The sequence below is a fragment of the Archocentrus centrarchus genome, chromosome 21 (genome assembly GCF_007364275.1).
Source record: "Archocentrus centrarchus isolate MPI-CPG fArcCen1 chromosome 21, fArcCen1, whole genome shotgun sequence".
In the NCBI taxonomy this organism is placed as follows: domain Eukaryota; kingdom Metazoa; phylum Chordata; class Actinopteri; order Cichliformes; family Cichlidae; genus Archocentrus; species Archocentrus centrarchus.
Genome location: NC_044366.1, coordinates 24243683 through 24271070, shown reverse-complemented (window position 1 = coordinate 24271070; position 27388 = coordinate 24243683). Strand labels below are relative to the sequence as shown.

The 27388-nt window shown below is 40.1% G+C and overlaps 1 protein-coding gene across 1 annotated transcript; it reads left to right on the top strand.

The window, feature by feature from the left end:
• The first annotated feature begins 1543 nt into the window (after window positions 1-1543).
• impg2a (interphotoreceptor matrix proteoglycan 2a) lies at window positions 1544-27388 on the top strand. The gene is given in 25 exon segments (XM_030757503.1): window positions 1544-1868; window positions 1971-2201; window positions 3262-3428; window positions 3522-3536; window positions 3618-3688; window positions 5305-5351; window positions 5641-5690; window positions 5778-5933; window positions 7129-7161; window positions 7163-7188; window positions 11130-11314; window positions 13444-13487; window positions 15991-16177; window positions 16517-17149; window positions 17152-17432; window positions 17519-17806; window positions 17914-18106; window positions 18109-18132; window positions 19388-19477; window positions 19480-19597; window positions 20870-21055; window positions 22768-22969; window positions 23505-23584; window positions 24140-24203; window positions 25212-27388. Coding segments are annotated over 24 exon segments (3429 nt in total). The 5' UTR covers window positions 1544-1789; the 3' UTR covers window positions 24183-24203; window positions 25212-27388.

The following is a 27388-nucleotide window of genomic DNA, read 5'->3' as shown; positions in this document are numbered from 1 at the left end:
GCATTGGATGCAGTGGTGTAAAGCACACCACCACCGGACTCTAGAGCAGTGGAGACGTGTTCTCTGGAGTGCTGAATCATTTTTCTCCATCTAGCAATCGGAAGGACAAGTCTGGGTTTGGTGGTTGTCAGGAGAACGGTACTTGTCTGACTGCATTGTGCCAAGTGTAAAGTTTGGTGGATTATGGTGTGGGGGTGCTTTTCAGGAGTTGGGCTCGGCCCCTTAGTTCCAGTGAAAGGAACACTTAATGCTTCAGCATACCAAGACACTTTGGACAATTTGATGCTCCCAACTTTGTAGGAACAGTTTGGGGATGGCCCCTTCCTGTTCCAACATGACTGCACACCAGTGCATAAAGCAGGTCCATGAAGACATGGATGAATGAATTTGGTGTGGAAGAACTTGACTGGCCTGCACAGAGTCCTGACCTCAACCTAATAAAACACCTTTGGGATGAATTAAAGTGGAGACTGTGAGCCAGACCTTCTTGTCCAACATCAGTGTCTGACCTCACAAATGTGCTTCTGGAAGAATGGTCAAAAATTCCCGTAAATACACTCCTAAACCTTGTGGAAATCCTTCCCAGAAGAGTTGAAGCTGTTATAGCTACGAAGGTTGGGCCGACATCATATTGAACCCTTAATGATTAAGAATGGGATGTTACTCAAGTTCATATGCATGTGAAGGCAGATGAGCGAATACTTTTGGCAATATAGTGTATATGGGGATTCTAAATATCAAGTTACTTTGGACTGCTGACCTCTTCTTCAAGGTCAAATGTGGTCAAACTTTCATAAAATGTGTTTTATCTTAAAAACTATGCTTAAAATTCTGCTGCCTTTGTTAAGTGGCTTAACAAACAAAAAACATTCCTTTAGAAATGGTCAGTGAAAAAGCAGCCAATGTCCAAAGAACCACTTAGTCTACTTAAAGGTAAGGAGAGGCAGATTTCTATTTTTAAAAATCACTTAAACTCCATAGAAATAGGATGGGGTTAAAGGTCAACTCCTGAGCTCATGCCTTGTTCTATATAAAGTGAGAGGATTCCAGTTAGTGTGTGGGTGGGTGAGTGGTCAAGTCTGTGTGTCTCTGTGCATACCTTTGGCACCTGCAATTTTTAGATCAGACCTTTCCTAAAGGATGTTGTTCCTTATTGGTTGATATCTTTTTAATTTTGGGTAAGATTAATGCCATGTCTAAATGGGTGGCTGCCAGAGGCACTGTCCTACAGTTGAATCACTGGAGGTTAAGTCTTTGCACTCAGAGTTCTTCCAGAAGATGTTAAATCCCAACTAAATCCTTAACCTGCTCCATATTCCTGTTAAAATACAGTACATATAGCTTCTCGTTGTCCCTTGTGTAGCCATTGTTACCTTTTCTCTGTCCACGTTTCCTCCACACTAAGTACCCTCCCCTCCCAGTGTTGCTCCAGTAACTTCTTGGTGAGCTCTCCTAAAAGACTTACTGTAAACAGGATTAGAGAGCATTAAAAAATCCTCCTCTCTCTCAAGTGCCATCTGCCTATCTACCTGAGCCAGGAGCTGTCCTCGCAGTACCATGAGCCACACCTCTCTCTGGGCACAGAGGAAAGCAGGAGAACACTGTGACTGTGTCATCAAATGGTTTGTGATTGGGGTTCTCTTATTCTTCAGGGTCTTCTTTGGACAATTCTGAAATATGCAAACTTGCACTAAGTTTTTCCCATGGCTGTTGCGTGACTTGAGACGGAACACGTATCTCCTTGATCCTTTTCCAAGCCCACGGATTTAAACACAATCAGGGATTTAACATGAGCATCCTATTGTGGAGATGTGTTTTCTACTCTGCTGTATTTAGTTTAATGGTCATATTTCTGGACATAAAGACAGGTACGTGGCATTGACTTAAAAATTGATTGCTCCCCGCTTATGTAGACCCGCAGACAAATGCTATATTTTAAGTTTTGTTGTTCCTGTTGTTGTACACCCCAGATGCAACAATGGAAGGTTCCTCTATGGGATACCTTGATCTGCCTTATACTCAGGAGCCTGTAGCGTTTCCACGCATCGCTCGAATATCTGAGGTGAAGCCATCTCTTGAGGGCCATGCGGTTACCTCTCGACGAAAAAGGAACATCCTTTTCCCAAGTGGAGTCAGACTGTGCGCACAAGAGACCGCCGAGCAAGTGGTTGCAAACCATCTGAGCTATTTTCATCTCAGGGGTAAGATACAACATGAATCAGTGTAAAGCTGAATTTTGTAGGAATACTGGATCTCCATTGTCACCGTCAAGCTGGATAAGTACAAACAAGCAGCAAGGCGGGAGGTTTGCACCAACAAAAATGAACCATCTGATTTTGTTAGATTGTCCCCTCTGTGTGTCTCCAGTATGCAAATAATTAATTCTCCAGCAGACCAGAGTGTCATCATATGCTGCATTTACACAACGGGATCCACCAGAGTCAGTTAGGCTTCATTAGATTAGTATTCAAACAGACTGCTCTACTTACTACATTACAACACATCTACACAACGCAACGTCTCCATTAAAAAGCTCGTTACGTACAGTCCTGCAGATAAGCTCTAGTGTGTATGTACTTTTAAAGGATTATTCCACCATTTAAAAAGGTTCACTGCCAACACAGCAGAAGAAGAAGCATCTTTTTTTTTTTAAATTACCTACCAATTACCCACAATGCACCTTGACAGCCAAGTTGCATATTAACAAGTAATGCTGCCTCAAATCACACCACTGGGAATAGTTTATCAGACTAACAATCTGCCCTGCCAAAAACTACAACTGTTAAAAAGAAAAATGAGTGATATTGTTACAAAATAAACTACCAGCACATATGTATATAGTTCAAATTACTGCAAAGTTTAAAATATGTAATAGGAAATGGACATATTTAACTCTTTGTTTGGAAGTGATCACTGCAGCCATGTGAGCACTCTTAATTAAGGAAGCATATGTTTGTACACTGATTTTGGATCAGCATCCAGTAGGCTGACTCATGGTAGTTATGTCATGACATCAACTTGGGAATGGATATAGATTTATGCCTTAGTTTGAACCCAAAGAAATTCTGACTAATAATATCTAAGTCATACATTAGTCAGCTAGTGAACGTGTATAGTGGCTTTCTTGTCAAACATACATACATTTAAATTAGAATTCAAGTGTCACCCAAAGAAAGATAACTTGGAAAACATTATTATAAAAGAAAGTGCTCCAGATTTATTGTGTTTTAAGTGGCTGGTGTCTTTCTCTGGTCTAACCAGTGTGCCAGGAGACCATATGGGAGGCATTTAAGATCTTCTGGGACCGCCTCCCGGAGCAAGAAGAATACCAAAGCTGGATGAGTCAATGTCAGGAGGGCACAGTCACAGCACGAGATATTGGCAGCTACTTTAGTAAGTCAGAGGAGCATCAGACTCTGGCTAAAAAGGTAACTAAATAACAAAAAAGTCGATATGTGAACAGCACAAAACACGATAAATTAACTCTGGCGTTGGCTCACAAAACTGTTCTCCACTTCCAGAGAATGTCGCTGCCGGTTTGAAGAGGTAAAAGAAACTCTCTGCTTTGTTTCCCCAAAGTGACATTTTAATGATACATTTATTATCTCATCATTAAGCCTGTGTTTTGTAAATGTGTCATTCTTACCATCTGTAGTGAGCCCACCAGGTCCTGGCAACATATGTGCAGGTAAGGTTGTCAAAGTTCTTCAACCTTACCTGTTCATATTCCCACTCATCGCTTACCAAACATGAGTTCACATATTTATTTTTTTTTTTGATTTTTTTTTTTTCATTTACGTGTCATAGATTTAGATGAAAGTCTTGATGCTCATTGTCTGTTTGAGCTCCCTCTTTAAAGGATAACATTAACAGGGTCCAAGCAAAGAAGCAGTAGAAATGTGACAGTAACTGTTCTAATTCTCGTCATTATTTATTACACACACACACACACACACACACACACACACACACACACACACACACACGCATGCATGCATGCACGCACGCACGCACATGCACACCACTCAGAATAGGTCATTAAAAAAAACTTTTTTTTTTTTGCATACTTTGGCTACCACATGTTCCAAATTGTGCTCAGAAATGCCAAACGATGAGTCTGCAGTAACATGCACAGCTTCTATTTCACCAAGTGTTTGATTGCACTTCGTGCATGTAACCGACAAACGCTTGAAACCTGCAGAATGAGGTTGTTCAGAATTCTATCGTTAGCATCTTTTAGAGATTATTTGAGACTTTTAAGGTTGAATAGACTAAAAAAAAAAAAATCCTGCGCACATGTGATGCACAATCAGTAAGTCACCTTCCCCTGAGATTATTTCAAGGTGGTCGAGTCCTGCTTGCCAACAGTGCTGCAGTTCATTCTTGTGATGCATTTGAGTGCTTATTTAGGAAAACAAATACATAGTTTACTTGTGATTTGCTTGGATATCAATTATTACCTTTCTGGCTATACTTTTTCATTTTGAACAAATTAAATGAATAGACAAAAAAGAAAATAAATTAATTGATCTAACCAACAAGTATTGCCTGAGTAGTCACAGCCTGACATAATGTACTCAAGTCACTGCCATCCCTCAACTCTTCTAAAACAGATAGAGGTGTTGTACCTGCACTGCTCTCAATTATGGACTGAAACATAGTGGATAATCAGGGCACTATTATTTAGTTTTAAGTCAATAAAAATGTTTGTTATTAATGAATTTAAATATCTCTATAGTACTTATGTTTCAAGTGTATCAAGCGAACAATTTATTGGCACCAGTTATAGGTTTTCTTCAGAAATTCTAAAAAATAAAGTTAAGGGATAATGTTCCTGTTTGATGTCAGTACTAACACAATACTTACAATATTGTGTTAGTTGTAAATATACAGATATACATTCAAAATGTCTTTCTTTGAAAAAGAAATATGACACACTGTGTTATTTATACAGAGTAACCCGTTTTAGTTGAATACAGTGGCAATCAAATTTTCCATAATTCTCTGACTATTGTCTTTTTCTAAGTCACAATGATAGCAATTCTACAACAAACTAAATTATTATAAGGATGTTTAACATGTTTCAATAATTTTCAGATACTGGGAAACCTGTTTCAGGCTTTGGCTGCAACAATACTTGTTATTTTTGCTTTAAATTTGTCTTAAAACATAAAAAAAAAGTTATCCTTTAATAACTTCTTGTGTCTCTACACACAGTGTGCATTACCCATTAAAGCTTTTTATCATATCTAATTGTGTAATGTTGCATCATCATTGGTAAAACAATCCTCTGCTGTTTCACAGCACTCCAACACCGGACACGCCCGAATCAGTTGAAGCTCCTGAGCTAGGTCAGTGTCACTGCTGATTAAGCTGGTAGCTGTAGCAAAATCAGTTTTTTGTGTCAGGCCATTGTCTAGTGTGCAGTTTTATATTCTGGAGGTGTATCTTTCTGTGTGCTTGGTGTGTGAGCTTGGCTTTGGGCCAGCTGACCCTAAGATTTAGCAAGAAGTCAGGGTAAGAACAGTCTAATCCATATAGCTATCACCAGTCATGGCACTTGCTAAACGTTTAAGCTGACATCCACCTGAAATAAACCGACAATCCTTTTTTCTTTTGCATATGAACTCAACCACCTAGAAGACAAGGAGGAGGATTCTGCTGCCATACCAGCATTGGAGGAGAGTCCTGTGAGTGTAAACAGAGATTGTTTGCAGACTGGGATTTACAGTTTGCCCTAAACTAAAGGATGTCATCGTCTCTTTCTCATTACGCAGCTTTACAATGATATAACCGTGCAACCTCCTACTCCCGCTCCGCTGGAGCAGGTGGTGGAGCTAAGCATCCACTTGACCGGAGAAATGTACAATGACAGCCTTGCTGATCCAGCCAGCCTCCAGTACCAAACACTCAGCAGACAACTTGCTGAAAAGGTTTGCCTCTAGCTCCTCATGTCTGTTTGTCTTTATGTCTCCCCTTTGTGTGTTGGCGCTGGGCTGGACTCACTATCTACTGGTTTATGGTCTGTGATTGATGCATTGTTAGTTTTAATAACACACACTTTAATGGCAGCAGTAGTTAAATTCAAACTGTTAGGCATGGGCTCAAAACAGACAGACTTTATGATACACAGTTGGTTACAGTGAAATAACAATGTGCTGAAAATACAGCTTTATGACTGGTGTCTTGATAATAGATAAACTACTGCACATGCATGCCTTTGCACAGGTACGCACCTTTGGAAACAACTTTGTGGTTTTACAGGTACTTGGAAAATACAGTAAGCGTGACTACGGGCTTTTCCCCTGGCAGCTAGATCAACACACTAATACAGTGGACACACAAACATTGCAAATGAAAGCATTATACAGAATGTGTTTGTGTACCTGTGTGAGTTCACGTCATTCTTTGCATTTGATGAATGCATATATATATATATAGATATATATATATATATATATATATATATATATATATATATATATATAGATGCATTCAAATATTTTGAACAAATATTTTATATATCTATATATATATATATATATATATATATATATATATATATATATATATATATATATATATATAAAATATTTGTTGCTGAGCTGCTTTATTACATCTGCTGCACACCTTCACATGCCATACTGTAGTATACACCAAGACACATACTGCATGCATACAAGCTTGCGTGCCTTGAACAGATTAAGAGAGCATGGAGTGGAGAGGAGAGGAGGATAGGGACTGATGGTAAATGAGTGTAAAGAAAGAGGAACTGGAGGACAAGTCAGCAGACAAAGACCCTGGAGACCACATACTTCTTCATCTCTGAATGATTTAATAAACTAGGTCAGTGAGTCTGCAGAGCTCCAAATCTATTGTTTTTTTTTTTTTGCAAGTGTAACGAAGCAAGGCCTTGAAAACCACTAAAAGCAGTTCTTGTGAGCTGACGGTTTGTCTTTTAAGAATAAAATAATCCAGGGATGACCTTTCAACTACTTTGAACAAAATTAGTCCTTTGGAACAATAAATAAGATTTATTTTGGAAAGCAAGTTCATTGTAACCCGCTCAAAATAAGAGACACATTAACTGTGGTTTCAGTCTGATGCCTGATCATCTTGTCTTTGCAGTTAGAGGATGCTCTGGAGGGGCTTCCTGGATTTAAAAAGCGTGTCTGTAGTTGACTTCAGGTCAGTTTTTCTCCTATTATTATAGTGGTCAAAACAAATGGCCTTATAAAGCCACCTCATTTTGTAACATTTGCATCAGCATTTGAGCTTGCAGCAGAAGTTTAACAGATCCTCCTTGTTTTTATAGACCTCAAATTGACGCCGAAGGGTGAGTCATCAGTAGTCACAGCGGTACTTTGACCTTGAATAGCTCTCCTCATCCTGTGTTGTGTTTAAACCCACAGATCCCTTAACTAGAGCTGCGTATGTGTGTGGCCTCGGCTTCGTCTCACACTGTGTTTACCTGTGAGTGTGGGCACGTGTTAAGCTGTGTCACTAGTTGCCTGTGTTAATGGACTTAGTGCAGTCACTTACCTGTTAAGTGGGATCAGGGTGGGTCGGACCAAGTGAGCAGGTGCTCTGGTATAGAGAAGATAATCTGAGCTTTACCTGGAAGGATGGAAATGAGTGGAGTTATCGGGAAAGATATCCTGTTTGTAAGGTGAAAAAGAGAAAAATGAGGGACTTATAAAAGTCAGGAAAATGGACAACAGACAGAGTTGTCCTGTGGGAAGTTTGGTGTAAAACAATCTGCTTGTATGCCTTCTCATGAAGATTTAGATGAAAGGTCTCATGCTTATATGAGGCTCATGCAAAAGCTTCAGCCAGCACTATGCTAGCTTAGTTTAACAAAAATTGGAAACAGAGGGAAATGGGTATTTGGAAAGGTAAATGCATCTGTTTGTTTGAGCTAAACAAAAGCAGAAGGGGATAAATGACAGTTTTCAGTATGCTGTGCTGGATCATTGGCTGGAATAATGAACTTCCTGGAATCATCAAATCCAGCAGCTCTTCAAAAAAATGCAACTTTGTTTTCTTGCAGATTAAACACTTTGAATATTATGCACTGGTTATTGAGCTTTAGGTGCACTGATATTTATCACTGTCCATGCAAACCCAATTCCAAATAAAGTTATGGATGCTGTGGACGCAAATCCCAACATTTCTAAATGTCAGAACCCAATATTTTAGTCCAGATGGAACATGGAAGATATATCAAATGTTTAAAGTGAGACTGTTTCATGAAAAATATTAGCTAAGTTTGAATTTGATAGCAGCAACACGTTTCAGAAAGTTGGAATGGGGACAGCAAAAGACTGGAAAGTAAGTGGGACTAAAAAGAAACAGCTGGAGGAACATTTTGCAACTAATTAGTTTAACTGGCAACAGGTTAGTAACAGGATTGGGTACAAAAAGAAATTCTCTTACAGAGGCAAAGTTTCTTAGAAGGATAGAGGGGCAGAGGTTCACCAATCTGTAAAGAGTTATGTCTGCAAATTGTGAAACAATTTTTATAATAATGTTAATGTAAAATTGTGAAGACTATGAATATCTCATCATCTACAGTACATAATATGATCAAACGATTATGAGAATCTGGAGAAATCTCTGTGTGCAAAAGACAATGAACACCCGTGATCTTCGGGCCCTCAGGGAGCACTTCATTAAAAGCAGGCGTGATTCTGTCATGGAAATCACTGCATGGGGCCCAGGAATGCTTCCAGAAATCCCTGCATGTGAACACAGGGTCACCGTGCCATCCACAAATGCAGGCTACAGCTCTATGATGCAAAGAAGAAGCCACATGTGAGCATAATCTGGTTGTCTCAGTTCCTAGAGCACAGTGGTAAATTTGGGTTTATAAGATGTGCAAATCATTTCATTTTGTTTTTATTTACATTTTACACAGCACCCCAGCACTTTTGGAGTTGGGGTTGTATGAAAATATTTTTTTTTACTGTTTCCAGCTAAGCTAAGCTAACTGGTTATGGCTTCATACTTAACAATAACATGAGAGCATCATCATCATCATCATCTCACAACCTCTGGAAAACAAGAGAAAACAAGGCATATCTCCCAAAATGTTTGATGCATTCATTTAACAGCTTTAGGTCCTTGTAGGTATCAAATTGTAACATTATATAAACCAATGTTTTGGATGTAAATTATGAGTCTGTGTAGAAAATGGTAAATACAGCCATCAGATAAATGTTGCAGTGTACAAAGTTTGTGACTGGAGTGCAGTGAAATAAAAGGTTATATACCTTATATGCATGCTCAAATACATACCTGAGTAGACATAGGTATATGTTATAATAATCATATATACAATATATATAATAGATTATATATTATAATTATTATATGCATGTAACTCCTAATTCCAAATCAGAGGGCACAGCCGAGCAGAGCTCGGCCTGCTGGTACGTTTGTGAAACTAAAAGGGGGGAAAATTGGATCTCCTTCTAAATGGGGCTGACTGTGGGTCAGCACGTGCTCAGCTGTCTGCCAGTAACCCACAAACTAGGTCAGCATGGAGGGCTCCCAGTAGTCAAATGAAGCCTGATAGATGGCTTTTTCCAGGCTCTGGATTCTCTTGTGAGGTTTCCATGTTTATTATGATGATATTGATCATTCTGCTGACTCAGCTGCTTTGTCCTATACAGTCAGACTCCTGCGTTCCAAGCAAGAATAAATCACATAAGTCATCTGTCATATGCGAGTGCTCTACAGCTTTTTTTTCTTTTTTTTTTCAAGGTTTAACATTAAACCAAGCTAATGCCTCTTGGAGAACTGTTCTCCAACTTTTCCCCTCTAATCCATTTAGTGTAATTTTGTATAAAGGATAAATGTAAACTATTGCTTGGGTACTAATATATTAACTGAAAAGCAATTGGTCGTGAAAACAGATGAGAACCCATTCTGCTTATTTTAAATCGAATATTTAAACAAGGTGTCTTACTCATTTACTGCTGTAGGGAGCAGTATAGTCACTAGTTGCAGTAATTAAGGCTAATATGGACTTTAGAAAGGAGAGACTAGAGGTGGGGATTATGGCTGGATTCAATATGACATTAGAGAGTGAAGAATCAATTCTCACCGCTGGAAACAGTTTTAGCGGACAAAACAGTTTTACTGCGAGGTTCACTTAGCACCTTGTAGCTTATAACCAGCAACTTTATTTGAGACATCAGTTCAGCTGCTTGTTAGTGCAATTATCCAATTAGCCAATCACATGGCAGCAACCCAATGCATTTAGGTATGCAGACTTTGAACATAACATTGTTGTGCCAGATGGGCTGGTCTGACTACCTCAGAAACTGCTGATCTACTGGGATTTTCCCACACACATCTTAGGGTTTACAGACAATGGTTAGAAAAAGAAAAGAAGTGAGCTGCAGTTCTCTGGGGGAAAATGCCTTGTTGTTGCCAGATGTCAGAGGAGAATGATCAAACTCCTTCAAGCTGATAGGAGGGCAACAGGAACTCAGATAGCCACTTGTTACAACCAAAGTATGCAGAAGAGCATCACTGAGCACACAACATGGCAAGTCCTTGAAGCAGATGAGCTACAGCAGCAGAAGACCACACTGAGTGCCACTTGGCTAAAATTCACACAGGCTCACAAAATTTGACAACAGAAGATTGGAAAAAGCTGCCTGGTCTGATGAGTCCCGATTCCTGCTGTGCTATTCTGATGGTCAGATTTTGGCATAAACAGCATGAAAGCATGCATCCATCCTGCTTTGCATGAACAGTTCAGGCTGCTGCTGCTGGTGCAGTGGTGTGGGGGATATTTTCTTGGCACACTGGCCTCTGGGTACCAACTGCATATTGTTAAAACAGCACAGCCTACGCGGGTATTGTTGTCCATGTCCATCCCTTTATGACCCATCTTCTGATGGGACACACCGTGTCACTAAGCTCAGATCATCTCAAATGGGTTTCTTGAACGTGACACTGAATTCACTGTACACAAATAGCCTCTGTAGTCACCAGATCTCCAGTAGAGCACCTTTGGGATGTGGTGAAAGAGACTTGGATTTGTGCAATTGACCAACCTAAATCTTAATCATGATCAGTGTATGGACGGATATAATGAATCACATTTGTGTCTCCAGGTTAGGTGGTGTGGTGGTGGACTATGCTGTCACAGTGGTGGTGAATGGAGCAGGAGTGAGCAGTGAACAACTGGACTACTTGACCCTACAGCTGAACCAAGTGGAAAACTCATATCGGGAGATCAAGGAGCCCCCCACGGTGGTCTACACCATCAGCGCCCTAGATAACAATGAGCTGGAGAGTGGTAAGATGATGTGCCAGTCTTCCTAAAGACATTCTTTGCACTGTAACAGGACACTCATACACCTGCAGCAGTTTATTTTGTTAGCATGGCAGTGCAGTCACTTTGAATGGCAGAAGTGGTGCATGCAGTGCAGGGCAAACCTCCATGTGTCAAGTCAAATAGAGACACAGCTGACACTGCACTCATATTAAAACACCACAGTTGACTACTTAAGAAAACATTCAGGCTTTTAATAGTCTCATCTGTTTCTTATTTGACTCTCTTTCTGTCAAATGGACAGACACAAGTTTCAGCCCCACAAGTGAGCCATTTTTAATGGACAAATAACAGTCATCGGTTATAGGAACTGTGTATTTATTCTGTGTGTCAGTTAAATCCTTGTCATTAAATGGTCAGCAGAAATCAGCAGAAAGGATGTTTGAAATCTGAGCTTTAGATTTTTGGGCTTTACTGTAATCCTTTTCTTTGGCTTATACACTTTGGATCTCACAGTGAACTCTTAAAAAATGACTTCACCTATTTAGCATGGCTCTCCTTTTAAAACGGTCAGACTCAGAGAAGGCAGCTTCGAAGCAGAGATGTTGTCTATTTTGTCTATTTTATTCCCTATTATTTTTTCATGTCAAAACTTGTTGATAACATTACATTACTTTCATCTTTTGAGTCTGTGAGTGAGCAAAAATGCTCCCAAAGGCACCTTCTGTAGCAGGAACCATCACAATGGAAGTTTATGTCTTTATTTTTGCCTGCATGTCTGTGGACTTCGTCAAGACATCAGAATAGTGCAAAATGGAGTCATAGACTTTGGTTGGTCCAACGACAGACGTTCTATAAAAGAGTCCCATCACTCTGTAGCGGGACATATAAACTGCATATACAGAATCACCAATCAAATCTGATACAAAAAAAATGCAAAAAAAGATTTCATTTCAAGGTTCTTTGAGTGGCTTGCCTCTTGCTTATAATGTCTCTGTCCAATCTACAAGTAAACATGTAACCACAGTCCACCTCACAAGGCATTGATCCAGCTGTAAAGCCAGCTCTGTGGTCGTTTCTGCTGCAGTCTTGAGCAGTGCATTTACCAAAATGATCTCAGCATAGACAGGCAAACAGACCCCAAAGTGAAAACAAGATTGCAGGTGGTAACACTGCAGTAACAACTACTGAGCAGTTGGCCAGTGTAAATGTTGACGACGTTGCACCTGGAGAGATCTTCGGCTTCAGCCAGACAGACACTGCCCTCATGTGACATTACTAAAGTAAAACAGTGTCAGGTGAAATTGTTAGTTTCCCATGAATTTGCATCCTCTTTAGATAAAAATGGTACTTATATAGTGCCTTTTTAGTAGAAGTGTTGTTCACCCAACCACACACATTCATACAGGGCTTTTTAAAAAAAATCTTAAGTAAGCACTTTTATCTAACATTTACGCAAACACTCTGACGGATGCATTGGGGGCAACTTTGGGTTCAATTTCTTGCCCGAGGATACTTCAACACATGGATTATAGGAGCTGGGATCGATCAGCCGACCTTCCGATTGGTAGATGATCACCTGAGCCACAGTGGCCCAAAAAAATGCCACGCTCGTTTCAGGCAGTCAGCAAGCAGGTTAGCTACCTCCTATTTTCGCTTTAGCCTTTGAATTATATGCTAATATCTATACCATCTCCTTCTCCTCTCCTGTGAGATTTCTCCAGGCCCATGTTTTTAAAGAATGCAGCCATTTAGTTTACTGTGAAGGCAAGCACATCTGAAGATGGATGCCCTCTGATTTCCATATTAGTTATATACTGTGTCATCTAAGATGATGGCTAAACATTCTCATATGGCTGACACATGTGGCTGGGGGACTTAAAGACACAGCTTGGCTTTGTTTTTCTGCCTTGGTGGTGATGCAGTAATAGGCTTGGACCACAGTGGCTGATATTTATTCCAGATTTTAGCACTGATTTGTGGATATTTACCCCTGGAGTAACGCTGTCAAAGTTCAGGCAATCAGTGCTGAAAACACTAACAGTTAACAGGATTTTGCATACGCTGGCAGGCAGAAATATTTAGGCTATTTGGCACGTTTGCCTGTTGTGTGTCAGCTTTTGTTAATATTTGTTTCTTCTGTGGTTCCACAGTGTCTGAGGTTCCTCAGTCTGTCAACACTGAAGACGGAGCCGTGGTGAGTAACAAGTTACCCTCCACAGTTATCATGAAAACAATCTCTCTCCAGGCGATCCAGCTGCTTTGAGTTTGTACATCACTTTTGCTAAAAGATGCTGCGGTATAACTGCTGTTGGACTGATGTATAACTGATGACCTGCACTGGCTTGAGATGCTATCCAGACTAGACCAGTGCAGGTAGGAGATGAGCTCACCAGCAAGGATGAAGTGAAGCTTTGAGGATTAGTTTGGTCTTGCTGTAATAATCCACTGCTATTCTTGGGCAGAGACCTACAGTGCAACCACACCGCAGTGACTCACAGAGACTGCACATAAGAATGTATTCAGACGAGTAATGTGATCTAAAGTCTGTCTCTATTTGTGCTGTCTTGTGGTTGAGACTTTGTTTGCCCCATAAGTCTGCTGGTTCACGTTTTAGTGTGACCTGATAGTTTGACACAAGTATAGCCGGAGAGTTCGGCAACCTTTCATTAGTAGTGAGATCTAAGCTGCTGTTTCATCAAACACTTTGCTACCCTGATTTGGAGTTGGAACAGTTTAAATAAAAATGCTGTTTTTCTAAGATTTAATTTGGTTATTATCAGAAATATGTAGTGAGGAATCCTGTTTAAGCCATCAAAGTAGTTATAGATTTTATAGATTTTTATAGTTTAGTGTTTTATAGTGTTATATGATTCATTAGTTTGACTTATTAAAATCACTGTGGAAGGACAGGTGACACTTTCAGTAAAGGAAACAGAATATTCTGTGATTTTGCTGTAAACAAGTCTTTGATTAGGGATTAAGATTAGAGAATTAAGTTAATGCATGAAAATTCCTTAAAACACAAGGTCCACAAGAAAAAATTAGACCAAACGTTAAAGCCAAGGAACAAAGAAACAGGATTCCCACAAATATAGAATGAGATATTTCTCATAAAAAAAACCTGGTTATTTAGAGTGACTTAGCTGGATTAGCAGGAATCTGAATATAAAGGGTACAAGGAATATTCTAATCTGCTCATATCTTTTTAGTTTTGGAAAAAGAAAATCTAAAAGTACTCTTACCATGGGCAAGAACACATCACCATTATTCTCAGAGGTTAGTCTTCACATGAACAGTCTTTAAACATTACACCTTTCATTAGACTAACATGGCTTAACCAGTAAATGCAATTCAAACACATGCTAATTACCATATCCATCCATCCATCCATCCCAGCTAAGGGGGGACCTATCCTATCTCTCATAGGATGATGTCCCAAGGCTAACATAAAGACAGACAGACACTCACATTTACACCTACAGTCATTTTATAATCACCAATTAACCTACCTAATATAACCTAACATGCATGTCTTTGAACTGTGGGGGGAGCTGAGTACCAGTGAAATGGGGAGAACATGCAAACTCCACAAAGAAAGACCCCAGAATGATTCAAACCCAGGACCTCTCTGCTGTGAGGCAACAGTGCTTAACACCGCACCACGTGCCACCAAGCTATTTCTAACCACTGTTGCTCATTCTTTAATTAAATAGTATTTACAGCGGGGCACCTCGGTGGCTTAGTGGTGAAGCCAGTGACCACATACATATGTTGCAGTGTGGGTTCGAGTCCCGGCCCGTTGCTAATTTGCCCGCGTGTCTTCCCCTGTATCTTTCCCCCATTTCCTGTCTCTCTCCATTACCGATAAAAGCCGCTGTGGCTAAAAATGCCTAAACCCCCCCCCCCAAAAAATTAGTATTTACAGCAACACAAGATATGCTTCTAATAAAAGATGATTAAACAGAGTTAAACTGTATTTCATAACAACGGTTGGCTAATATACCAGTAGTGTCTTTGCAGTTGGCATTAAGCAATCACTCCCTTCTCTGCCGTGACGCTCACATAATCCTCCTGATGTGCTTGCCTTTCCATTAAGTCAGGCATTTACTGTAGTTAACTTTTAGAATGTCTCTAGGCGTATAAGAGGACTGTTGGGAAGACATGGAACTGGGGAACAAGCCTGCGGGCATTTGTATGAAGAATTTAGTTTTGATTTAGGAATTGTCAGACCTGAACTAATCAGAGGAAACAAAATCTGCTAAATCAAAACTTTATTCCAAAGAGTCTGAAGAGCTCGTAATACAAAAAGGGTGTTTGGGAGTAAGATTAAAAAAAATTCTGCTTCTGTTTTCTTTGTTTCTCAGTTTGCAATTGATACCAGCAACAAAATATTCTTTGGTGATTGAATACGGCTGATAAACTTAACATTGCCTGAAAATCTTTTCTTTTTCATTACTTAGCCTTTAAAATGAAGACGCATTACAGAAGAAAACATGAAGAATATTTTTATTTGATGGAATGAAACCTGACACAGGGAGTTGGAGGGTTGGAATTCCCTTTAATTTAAAGATCTATAGCGCCACGGTTAATTCAATAAAGGAAGTCTACTCACAGAGCAGTAGCAGCGGCTCTAATTTCATTTCAAATTCTGTCTGTGCAAAGCAGCTGGCCAACCAGAGCTCCTGTTTGTGATGCAGGTCAGTGCTGTTGATGAGCCGCCAGAGATCTTGACCCGGGAAGAGGACGTCAAAGGTGACCTCGTGCCAGAAGCTTCAGAAACCAACACACTGGCAACATCAGAAAATAATGTCATTGTTTTAGAGGAGAGTGAAGTCCTGATTTCTCCTGCTCTTGTCCCGACCTTCCGTATACCAGAAGCTGCCGGTACGTGTTACTTGGGCAATTTTACAACTGATGCTTTATTTTGCCTTTGTAGTTTTTTGGAGACTGGAGTGAGTGCTTGCCTCTGCTAAACAAGTCTCCTCTTCACACTATATTGCAGGGGGCACCACTATGACAGCCTGGGCTTAGCACCTCCCAAGTTGATTGTGATTGGTTTAAAGAAATGCAGACAAACGAGAGTGTTTATTTCCCTTTTTCAAAAAATTATAACGGATACAGCCAGAGCATTCTGGCTTTTAGTTCTTTAAGTCAAATATTTTCTATACTAGAAAAAGTGGCTAAAAATAGATAGCGAGTTTCTTCTCATCTTTGTTTTTTCAGGGATTGAGGAGGAGGGTCTACTGCTAGAGGATACAGTGCAGATTCCTTCTGTAGAACCTCCTCCACCTGAAGAACTCCCACCTGAGCTGCCAGGGAGCATCATGCTGCCTGAACCACCAGTAGAAATCGAGGCCTCTGGTTTAGTTCCTGATGTCTTGGAACCATCTACAACCACTCCAGAAGAGGGGGAAGTGTCCCTTGAGGAGACTGCTACAGAAGATGAGGTGAAAACTGAAGAAATTACCATACATGCAGATGTTACATCTGGAGCAGAGGAAGACAAATTTGAATCTGTTGTTGTAACTGTGGAAGATGAAAATCTGGATGAAGTTGTTGCGATTATAGAGGACCTTGAGATCTCTGCTGTCATTACCGAAACCATAGAAGAACAGGGTCTGCCTGCCCAAATCCCAATTCCAGATGCTGTAGATATAACTAGTGAACAACTGCAGCCAGAGGCAGCAGAGACGGGCCTTCTTCCTGTTGGTGAGGGAACACCAGAAGAGTCTAACGTTGCAGATATTATACCTGCTAATGAGGACGTTACCCCCGCAAAGCCTGAGGATGCAGCCATTCATGTGGTGTTGGCCAGCTCTGAGGAACCTGTATTTGATGAAGATGGCTTGGAGGAATCAACAGAAATGAAGGACAGGAGATAACGGAAGAGGCTGTGCCTGAAGCTCCGGTTGTAGTGGAAGTGGCTCCAGAAACTCCAGAGATCTCAACAGAAGATCTTACAGATGATGAAATCTTACTGGTAAACAAAGATGTTCCAGAACCACCAGTTACAGATTCTCCGAGCCCCGCCGAACCCACTGCCCTGTCTCCAGAGAGGGAGTCACCTTTTACCCGTATTGCTGATATTAATCCTGATTTTGATGCTGAGCCTGACGCAGACATCCCTTCACTGGTGGAGGTAAAGCAATAGAATGAACCAAGATTTGTTTTCAAATGTACAGCCACTGCATCTAATATACAAACTTCACTTTTTTAATCACCCAGATCCAGACCACTATCAAAGATGTGGATGATACCACCGCTGGAGACCATGATTATAATGTGGTTCAGTATGGTTATGGTTTGGTTAACCACACAGAGGAGGGCAGCACTGGATTCCCGATAGGTGGGGGCCATGGCACAGACCAGGCCAGTATTGCAATGCCTGTAAACCCCGGGCGAGCATTGATGGTTTTCTTTAGCCTGAGGGTCACCAACATGATCTTCTCAGAGGATCTCTTTAACAAGAGTTCCCCAGAGTACAAGGCTCTGGAGCAACGCTTCCTTGAACTGGTAAATGCCTGCATTTTACAGTATTAGTCATTTTCATTTTTCCCGGTCCCATGTGAAATTCTTTGGCTTGTAATATCAAATTGTATATTTTTTCAACTCTTCCCTAGCTTGTGCCCTACCTGCAATCCAATCTGAGTCACTTTGAGAACCTGGAGATCCTGAACTTCAGGAATGGGAGCATTGTAGTCAACAGCCGGATGAAATTTGGGAAGCCTGTGGCTCGTGGCGTCACAACAACTGTCTACTTGATTTTGGAGGACTTCTGTAATACAGCCTACCAGACCATGAACCTGGCCATTGACAGTACTCGCTGGATGTTGAGTCAGGTATTTCTCATTAATGATCAGTGCTGTCATCAAGACTACAACCATGACAGCATCTTCTTCTTGAAATTTATGTCACAGGTCTCTTAAAGAAATGGTTTCACAGCTTCTGTTTTCTTGCCGAGAGCCACAGCCCTTTCAGGACCAAGTCTCAGCAGCTATCCTGAAACACTTCCGGCACTTATTTGGGGATATAAATTAACCTTTGCAAATGTTTCACTTGGTGTTGTCTAAAAAAACTCGTAGTTTTGTAATTTCCATACATTTTAAACTCTTAGTTAACTTGGAAAAATGCTTGCAAAATATTAATGTATCAATTCAGTGTTGAAAAAAACATGTGCAAGTGCCCATGAAACCTTACGTTGAACCCCTGTCCCCCCCTGAGCCTGGTTCTGCTGCGAATGTTTCTTCCTGCTAAAAGGGAGTTTTTCCCTTCCCACTGTTGCTAAGTGCTTGCTCATAGAGATGGTCTGATTGTTGGGGTTTCTTTCTAATATTGTAGGGTCCTACATTATAAAGCACCTCAAGAAAACTATTGTAATGTACCATCGCTATATAAATTGAATTGAATTATTGAGACGTGTGGCAGAGATAAGCTGAGATGAGATAATCAGGGCTTCCCTGGATTGCAGCCATGCTGACAATATCATTATTTGCACTCTGACCAGCCGATTAGTGTGAGCACAATGACATTTCTCGTAAGGTAACTAATCCAGGTTTCAGCTGGATACATAAGTCAGCTAGTACTTGACCATTTGTAGCTATTTTAGTGATCATTCACATTTGAGCAGGTTTTGGGTGCACACAGGTGACTGTCATATGTGGAGAACAAAAGAAGAACTGCATTTGCCAGGGTTTCAATTCAGTTTTATTTATATTGCACCAAATCACAACTTTCAGTTGCCTCAATCTAAATGCAATCTCAAACCCATAAGCTGTAGACTAATGAGGAATTAGCTTTTTATTACCTTTTTTTGTTTTGTTTTTTTAACACATCCTGCATATGCAAACACAGACCAGCCAGATGAAAAAAAAAAATCACGACATGGCTATCCTATGCTATGCCAAGCCCCCCAAAATCTGGCCATTGGCCCTCAGATGCTTAGTTCAATTCAATTTTATTTATATAGCACCAAATCACAACAAACAGTCACCTCAAGGTGCTTTGGCATTGTGGGTAAAGACCCTACAATAGTTATGGTGTGCTGGTAGAAAAAATCCTCATACATTAAATCAGCACTTTTCTCCTTATTTACAGGTGACCAGGCTGACCCCTGCAAGTTCCAGGCCTGTAACGAGTATGCTGAGTGTAAAGTAAACAAGTGGTCCGGGGAAGCAGAGTGCGTCTGCATGCTGGGTATTTCAGTGTGGATGGCCTGCCCTGTCAGAGTATCTGTGAGCTGCAGACTGACTTTTGCCTCAATGACGGCAAATGTGACGTCATCCCCGGCCAGGGAGCCATCTGCAGGTAGGTGGGAGGGGGATTAAGGGAAGTGATCTGAGAGTGTGTGCGGGAAAGATGTCTGAGTTTGCACATTTGCGAGTCTAGTAGTTCATCACATAAGCAGATTTTCAGGTTTTAGCTGGGTCCATGCAGTAAGCCAGAGTCTTTCAGTTTTAAGGTTAATATTGTTTGTTGATTTTATATATATTCTTTTCTTAATAGTGTGAATTATTATATCTTTATTTATATTTATAATAACTGCGGCTGCTGTTACACCCAAATTTCCCCTCTGTGGGACAATAAAGGCTGTTTCTTCTTTCTTCTTCTTCTTCTTCTTCTTTTAAGCTGGCCTGCCCAGCTGGTAGTTCACATCTTCTTCTTCTTCTTTTTTTTTAAAAATGAGGCTTCTCATAAACCTAGCTGGCCTTACAAATTATAAACATGAAGAAGTTTTATATCTTTGTTGGCTACAAAATACAGTTAGCTCTCTTTTAAGATTTATGATTTGGCCTGAGTCAGAATCAGCAAATCTACAAAGGCTCAAAGCTTTGGCAGCTAATATTCATTTATTTTTCACACGAAGACATTTATTGCCCTGTACCTACATGAAAACAGTAATGCTTAGATGTAATTCAGTTTCCTCCTCAGGGACATATCTTTTTACATTTCTCTAACACAATAAACTGCAACCCCTTTTTTAAAATCTTTATAATACCTTAGATGTTGTTACTTTGTTGTAATGATCCAAAAAAAATCCCAGAGGATTACAGATTTTTTTTTTGTGTGTGATAAAGAATCTATCCAAACGTAGAAATTTGCATGCGCTGTGTAAGATGTGCATAAGATGCCAATAATCCAACATCAGCGACAGAAATATATCCGGTGGCTGTGTTCATGCTTTTGTATGTAGTGCGGTTAACTTGAGTGATTATGAACAGACAAAGACGGGCCTTTGTTCCAAGATGAGTGCTAAACATTTGTTTCACACCCACTACCACATCATAAAACACAGAGGCAGCTCCAGATGCTGTTGATTATTGTTTACCTCACACTGTCCTTACAAAAATATCGTGCTGCTCCACAGAGACACGAAACAAACGTGATAAGTTTTTATTCCAAGGGGAGGTATTAATGATTTAACGACATCTTGTCTTCAGTGATTACTTTTTAAATGCTTTAATATTCAATGAAGGTAAAATACATTATAACGTGATGCATGATGTGTGTGCGTGCATCATACTGTGGGCTGAAAGCATTTTCATCTTCTGCTGTTTCCAATGCCAATGTCATCCCCAGGTGTCGCGTCGGGGAGAACTGGTGGTACAGAGGAGAACACTGTGAGGAGTACGTATCTGAGCCCTGGTTTCGGAATAGCGATTGCCTCTGTAGCGGCTTCCTATTGGTGGCTTCTGGAGTCATCTTCTTCCTGGCCAGGACGTTACGGGATCAGTATGACAAGGATGAGTCAGAGGACCCCATACGGTGAGGAGTCCCAGTCAAATACTTATGTGATTATCTTTGTTACCCCGCTCCATAGTGAGAGAACGAGCATCCAGGGGCTTTGGCAAAATATTCAGAAGATACCTGAGTATCGATATAAACAATGATATGATATTTTAACAACAGAGCTTCAGTTTTCACATCCACTGAAGTTACATTTAAAACCATATTACCACTGGAGTTTAAATACAGTTTCAGTTAAGCTTTGGAACTGTATTTAATATTTGCCGCTACAGGGGAAAAATGATAATGATGGGTTATTAACGTGGAAAATTCTCAGCCAGTCTTGAATTTAAACAAACCATACCTTACTATTTGATAGTTGAAACAGAGATTCTTAAAGTTAGTGTGTTTGATGACTGATTCTCCTCCATGCAATCAGCTTTAAAGAAGCCTGATTATTTTCTTGAGGGGACAGAATAAGTTGAGAACTCCAGGCCTGTATCCACAGTCAAAGTTATCCACTGTACCATCTCTTTAATCGTTCTTAACTTCCAGCCACCGTCTCCTGCTACCTGAGTATTGGAGTCTGGTGTTCAGTCATCTTGTCCTGATTTGCTCTTTTCTTGACTTCCTTCTCTTTAAAGACATGCACATGCAATACACACATGCACGCACACACACACACGCACACAACCGCTCACACACACACACCACACACACAACACACACAACGCACGCACAGACATAAGTATCTATCTGGCATGGATCCAGAGCTGTCCGTGGAGAATGACTGTGCTGACCTCAGTCAATTAACTGATCAGATATGGTGCTGATCCATTTCTAAAAAGCCTTAAACACATAACACATTAGGCTTTCTACTAGTCTGGAATCTGACTTGCTGGCATAAACAGGCTGACTTATCTAAGTTTAATAAAGACTATTCGACAATAATGTCTTATTTCCTTAGACTCCCGGTGCCACGGATGAGGTAAATCATTTCGTAGCTGCAAGATATTATTGTGTAACCATGAATTAGTGACAAAAAACAAATATGTGTGTGTATCTTAATAATGTGTGGCCACAAGATAACTAGTCTGTTGTTTACTGGCTCCACGGGATGAACTCCATAATGCTATTATTACACATGACGCATGGATAAATTAGTTTTTAATTCCATTATATATTGATTTTGAGATGCTTTATTATTAAATCCTGCCATGTTCATCATGGTTGCTGTCACATGATTCTAGCATTTTACCTTATCACATGTCATGGTAGTCGCTTTAATTTGGCACAAAGTGTAGCCTATACAGTGCAATCAGAAGTCAATCGTTAGAGAGGGTGCTGTTCCAGCGAGTGAGGAATGGACATAAGGTGCAACAGTGTGTCTGTTTGACTTGTCCTCTGTAAAACTGAAGCATATTGCATGCAAAATTTTCATATCTGTTGAACATCTGCTTTGTCATTATTTAAAGCTTCTACTAAACAACATTTGTCAAAATTCATCATGCCTTACTGTTGTAATAGCCCTATGGAGCTTGGCTGTAGTAGTCAGTCATCTCACACCCCCCCCATCAGTAAGACGTGGCCACAGCTTCTTATTCCCATGTACGCCTTTGTCATGACCACACTTCATTGATGGCCAAGCAATCAGATCTCACACGTGGCCATGCAATGCAGGATGTATCGTTCTATTTATCGCCTTTTCCCCACAGTGTGACTAACTTCACTGTTTTTGGGCCATTTTGCAGGCGAGTAGAGAGTCTCCCATCTTTAGAGAGGGCGACCAAGTACAACCCCATGTATGAGAGTGAGGCGACCACAGGCTACAGTCACTACTACCGCCGCTATCCTGAAGCTCCTGTGTACAGCAGTGCCAGCGCCGAGGCCTCCACTGACTTCAGCAGCGAGGAGATACGACACATTTATGAGAACAGCGAACTGACCAGGGAGGTGTGTGTGAGAACTACTATCCACTGGTCGAATTAGAAGAGATGTGTTTACGACAAAGGGAGGGTGTTTGCCTTTTCTTTACCTTATTACTTTTCTTATTACTTTCTAAACTGTTGGATTAGTGAGCAGAAGTCATTCCCAATTTGCTCTGTCTACTCTGTACACCAAGCAAACACCAAGCTTGAGTTATACAGTACACTCTGGAGACTGTTTGGCTTGATTTTTGTGAGAGAAAATCTTGTTCCAATTTGGACTCAAGGCTGAAAAAGGCCAAAAGATTTTAGTGCAGCTGCATTACAGACCCAGGGAAACACATATCCCTTTCCCTTAATACTTACACAGTTTACCTGTCTAGGAGCTGATTAATTAATATCAGGTTGTTGTTGTTTTTTTTTTTTTAATCGCTATCTGCCTTTTATCTGTGTGTGTGTGTTTTGTGATGTCATGTTTTGAGTGAGCCACAGCCTGTTGAGTTTACTTTTTATCTGCCTCTGATGTAATGTTCCTACTGGACTTATATCCTGTGTTTCTGCAGGAAATCCAAGACAGGATACGCATCATTGAGCTCTACGCTAAGGACCGGCAGTTTGCAGACTTCGTACGGCAGCACCAAGCGTAAGTGGCTCACTTGTTTTCCTCTTTTTGGACCGTGATGAGATAAAGAAATAGACCAAACAAACCAGGATGTGAGGAATAGGGGAAGTGAGTTTGAGATACAGGAGGTCGACGGGGCACATTTATCATTCCAAAATCATCACCAGCCAGACCTGGAACTGATACAGTGAGGCTGAAACCATTACGAAATCCAGCTAGCCTGGCAATAGCAGTTTGCCTGTGGTGCTGATTGTTTTCAAGCCATATCTGGCAGCAGATCACCTCCAGGCCAAGCAGAGGGAAAAAAGTAATTTATCTACCTCAAAAGAATCTAATCATAATATCTAATGTTACAGCATGGTAGCTCAGTGATTAGCACTGTTGCCTCACAAGAGGGTCCTGGATTTGAACCCAAGCCGGGCCCTTCTGTGTGGAGTGTGCAGGCTCTCCTCATGTAATGCTGCCCATCCAAGCCCACAACATTCTTGCAGAAGAGGTTCTTAATATCAGGCGTTTCACTTCCTGTTTAAATAAAGATCAATAATGTGCTTTTGTATGTGTGTGCATGTGCTGCAGTGTCCTGGATACCCATACGGAGAGCTCCTCTACACAGATATGAAGCTGTCCTGTGAACAACAAGGTATTTCTTCTTTATTTGAACACTGCTTAGGGACTTTCTAGTTCTTTTTTAACAATACTCCTCAATATAATTGTTAAGAAAGGCGATCAAGTAAGAAAAGATATATTTAAGAACATCACAAGAAGTTAATTCTGAACTCATTATTAATAAAAAATGGTAGATATTCATACTTATCATTGATATAAGGTTGGTATTGTAATTTATGTTTTCCAGTGAAGAAAATGCAGGAAAGATGGCAAATTATTATCTAGATAAGAACAGGAAAACAAAACATAAAGATTCCTGGGGAACCGAATACTCCCAGTTTCTTGAAGGATTACTAGAGCAGATTGTTTAGATTAGTGTGAACCACACTGTAGATAGGAAGAAACTGAGCATGCTGTAAGAAAAGGTAATGATAAATGATGTCTTGCTTTTCCATTTTCAATGACCCATGGGATACTGGGTCTCTGCAGATGTGGAAGAAATTAAAATGACTTAGGATTTAAATGATTTTCAAGGGCATGTTCAGCATTTTGTGAAGTATGCTTATTTTTAACATTCTATCTTTTTAATTTAACACAGATGAAAAACAATATGCAAAACATCAAATTGATGTTGTTTTTATGAGTGATTGTGTGCCGCACTGTTACTAGTCTGGGAGCATTTAAGTGGTTGCTGGAGCCAGCTTTATATTTTGTATGGAGACTTCAGATTGATATCAGTCTTTTCATCTAACTGTCTCCAAAAAGTGAATTTACATATTTCCAACAGTTTCAAACTATTAAAGCCTGGCTGACCAGTGCACTCAGAGCATTTTGCACACGAATCACAGAGAAATAAGGCATTTCCTGAAGCTTAATGGTAAATTCATTTTTGCTGTACTCAATCATTAGAGGTAATATGTGCAAAGACATTCAAAAACAAAATTTATTCAAAGGCTATATTGTGTATACTGCATCTTGAGTGTGTACCGTAATGTATATTTTGTTCAAACTTTCATACTTGCACTCCTCTTACCCTTCACAGAAACATGCCACTGTTTCAAAACGTCAAAGCTCCCCGTCAAGGCTGTCATCGTTTCTTTGCCACAATTCTCAGAGCCTGCACTGTGCTGTTCAAAATGGACTGTCTCACAGCACGATTCTCTTACAATCTCCACAATGAGTCTGCGTCCGTCTCTGCCCGTGAGAGGGCAGAGGTGTTGATGCTTCTTCCTCTGCCCTCTGTGCCTTCGCTCAACTGGGTGAGCTTGCTGTGACATCACGGGATGTGTTGGCTGCTTATTTACTTGGACATTTCCCTGCAGGGAAAAGTGGACTGCATCCTGTTACTTGAAATTTTGACTGTCAAATTGCACCAAGTAGAATTTTTATGTAGTTTGGTGTATTGGATTCCTTTCATCATGCATATCCGTCCATTCTTAAAAGGGAAGAACATAAAGTGTGAACATATATGTATTGTGTATATATATAGCTGAACTAATGTTTGCTAGGGGAGATTTTTCTCTTTACAGTAGACATTCTCAGAGAAATATTGAGAGAGCGACCTTTTTTTTTTAGTAAATGGTGCTATTTGAATTTAAAATACTCTTTGAAATATGTGATTCACTTTTACAATTTAAAAGCTACACCAATTAATCAGTTATGTATATTTGGATAGTACTATACATTAAAAGGATAGTTCAGGATTTTGGGATGTACACTTTCTCAGTTTCTGGCAGGATTTAACTCGCCACGTAGAATTTAACATATAAACTCAACAGGAGCAAATCAGCAGTGTTTCATTTATAGATTCATTCATTTCTTCCGGGAAAGATTCAGAATAAGGTCGCTGAGGAACTGCAGAGCTTCAAACCTCCTCTGGCATTAACATCAGCACAGAAACTGTGTTCTGGGAACTTGGTGTCATGGGTTTCCATGGCTGAGCAGCTGCTATAGGTGTAATGTGTAGGTGGTCCACTAGTTTTGTCCACATAGTGTATATGAATATAGAAGATTTGTTTAATTTAACAGCTCTCTGTAGAAATTATGCTTCTTTATGTGTGTCAATGAACAAAAACATAAAAAAAGTGAAGGTCATCATCATTTGAAAACACTTCCATTGTGGATTTGCCTTTAGAGATGCTCCAGACAGAGCCAAGCAATGGGTTTTTGCTTATATTCAGATATTAAAGAATTATTCATTTTCCTATCTAAATCTACTCCAGAAACAATGTATGTGACAAAATGTCAAACTATTCCTTTAAGGTGGCCAAACGTAGCAATCTTGTAAGTGTTAGACTTTCTGTTTCTCATCATATATGACAAACTTTGGTGTTTGTTTATAATGTATGACAAGAGGCAGACAAGAATGAAAAAACTACGGTGGGGGAAGAAAGGCAGAGAGCACAAACCTTCTACAGCTCTGGGATCCAGAAATAAGTGAAAACACGTTTCAGTGAAGAAATGCTCCAAGGCAAGCGGCCCAGGGATTTGACCAAATGGTGTGCTTTCAGATGTCAAATGCAATGCAACTGGAAGAACAGGAAAACTAGGGAAAGCAAACTGATAAACAACATATGCTTTCTGGAAAGATGACCTCAAGCTGTGTCTTCTGCTGAAAGAAACTGCGCAGTTACCAGCAATTTTTAAAAAGTGTTCTGTCCTTTGTCTACCTATTTGACTGTGATAGTTCTCCTTAGTCTGAAACCTTCTGACAGATTCCAGTGCTTTCTTTGGTATTTTCATCTGTTCCTCTCTAGATTTGTTGGATTTCACCCTTCTCGTTCCTTGAGAGGATCCTCATAGATGCAGTTCAGCTTTTTCTTCTTTTTTATTGTCAGCCAGTTTATCTGCTCATTTTGTTATAGGAGTCCACAATAACATAATGTCCTAGCTTCTTGTTTACATGGCACATTTCCTATCCTCCATTCTTCTATTACATCTCTACATAAACACTGGTGAAACAGACTCTTATGATACTGTCATGCCTTTCGCAACTTATGTTCAATTTCATTTGTATATGTATGCTATTTTTTGTCTGCATACAGTTTTTGTCACCATCATTTGAACATCTGCCACATGGACAAACAAGCCAATCATCACATACAGTGTCCTGTCACAAAAATAGCAGCTGTACTCTAGGATGTAAATCGTGTGTGCTTCCAGTCTTTTAACATGTGAACTTTTTTTTTTTTTTTTTTATACTGATGACACCATGTTAAC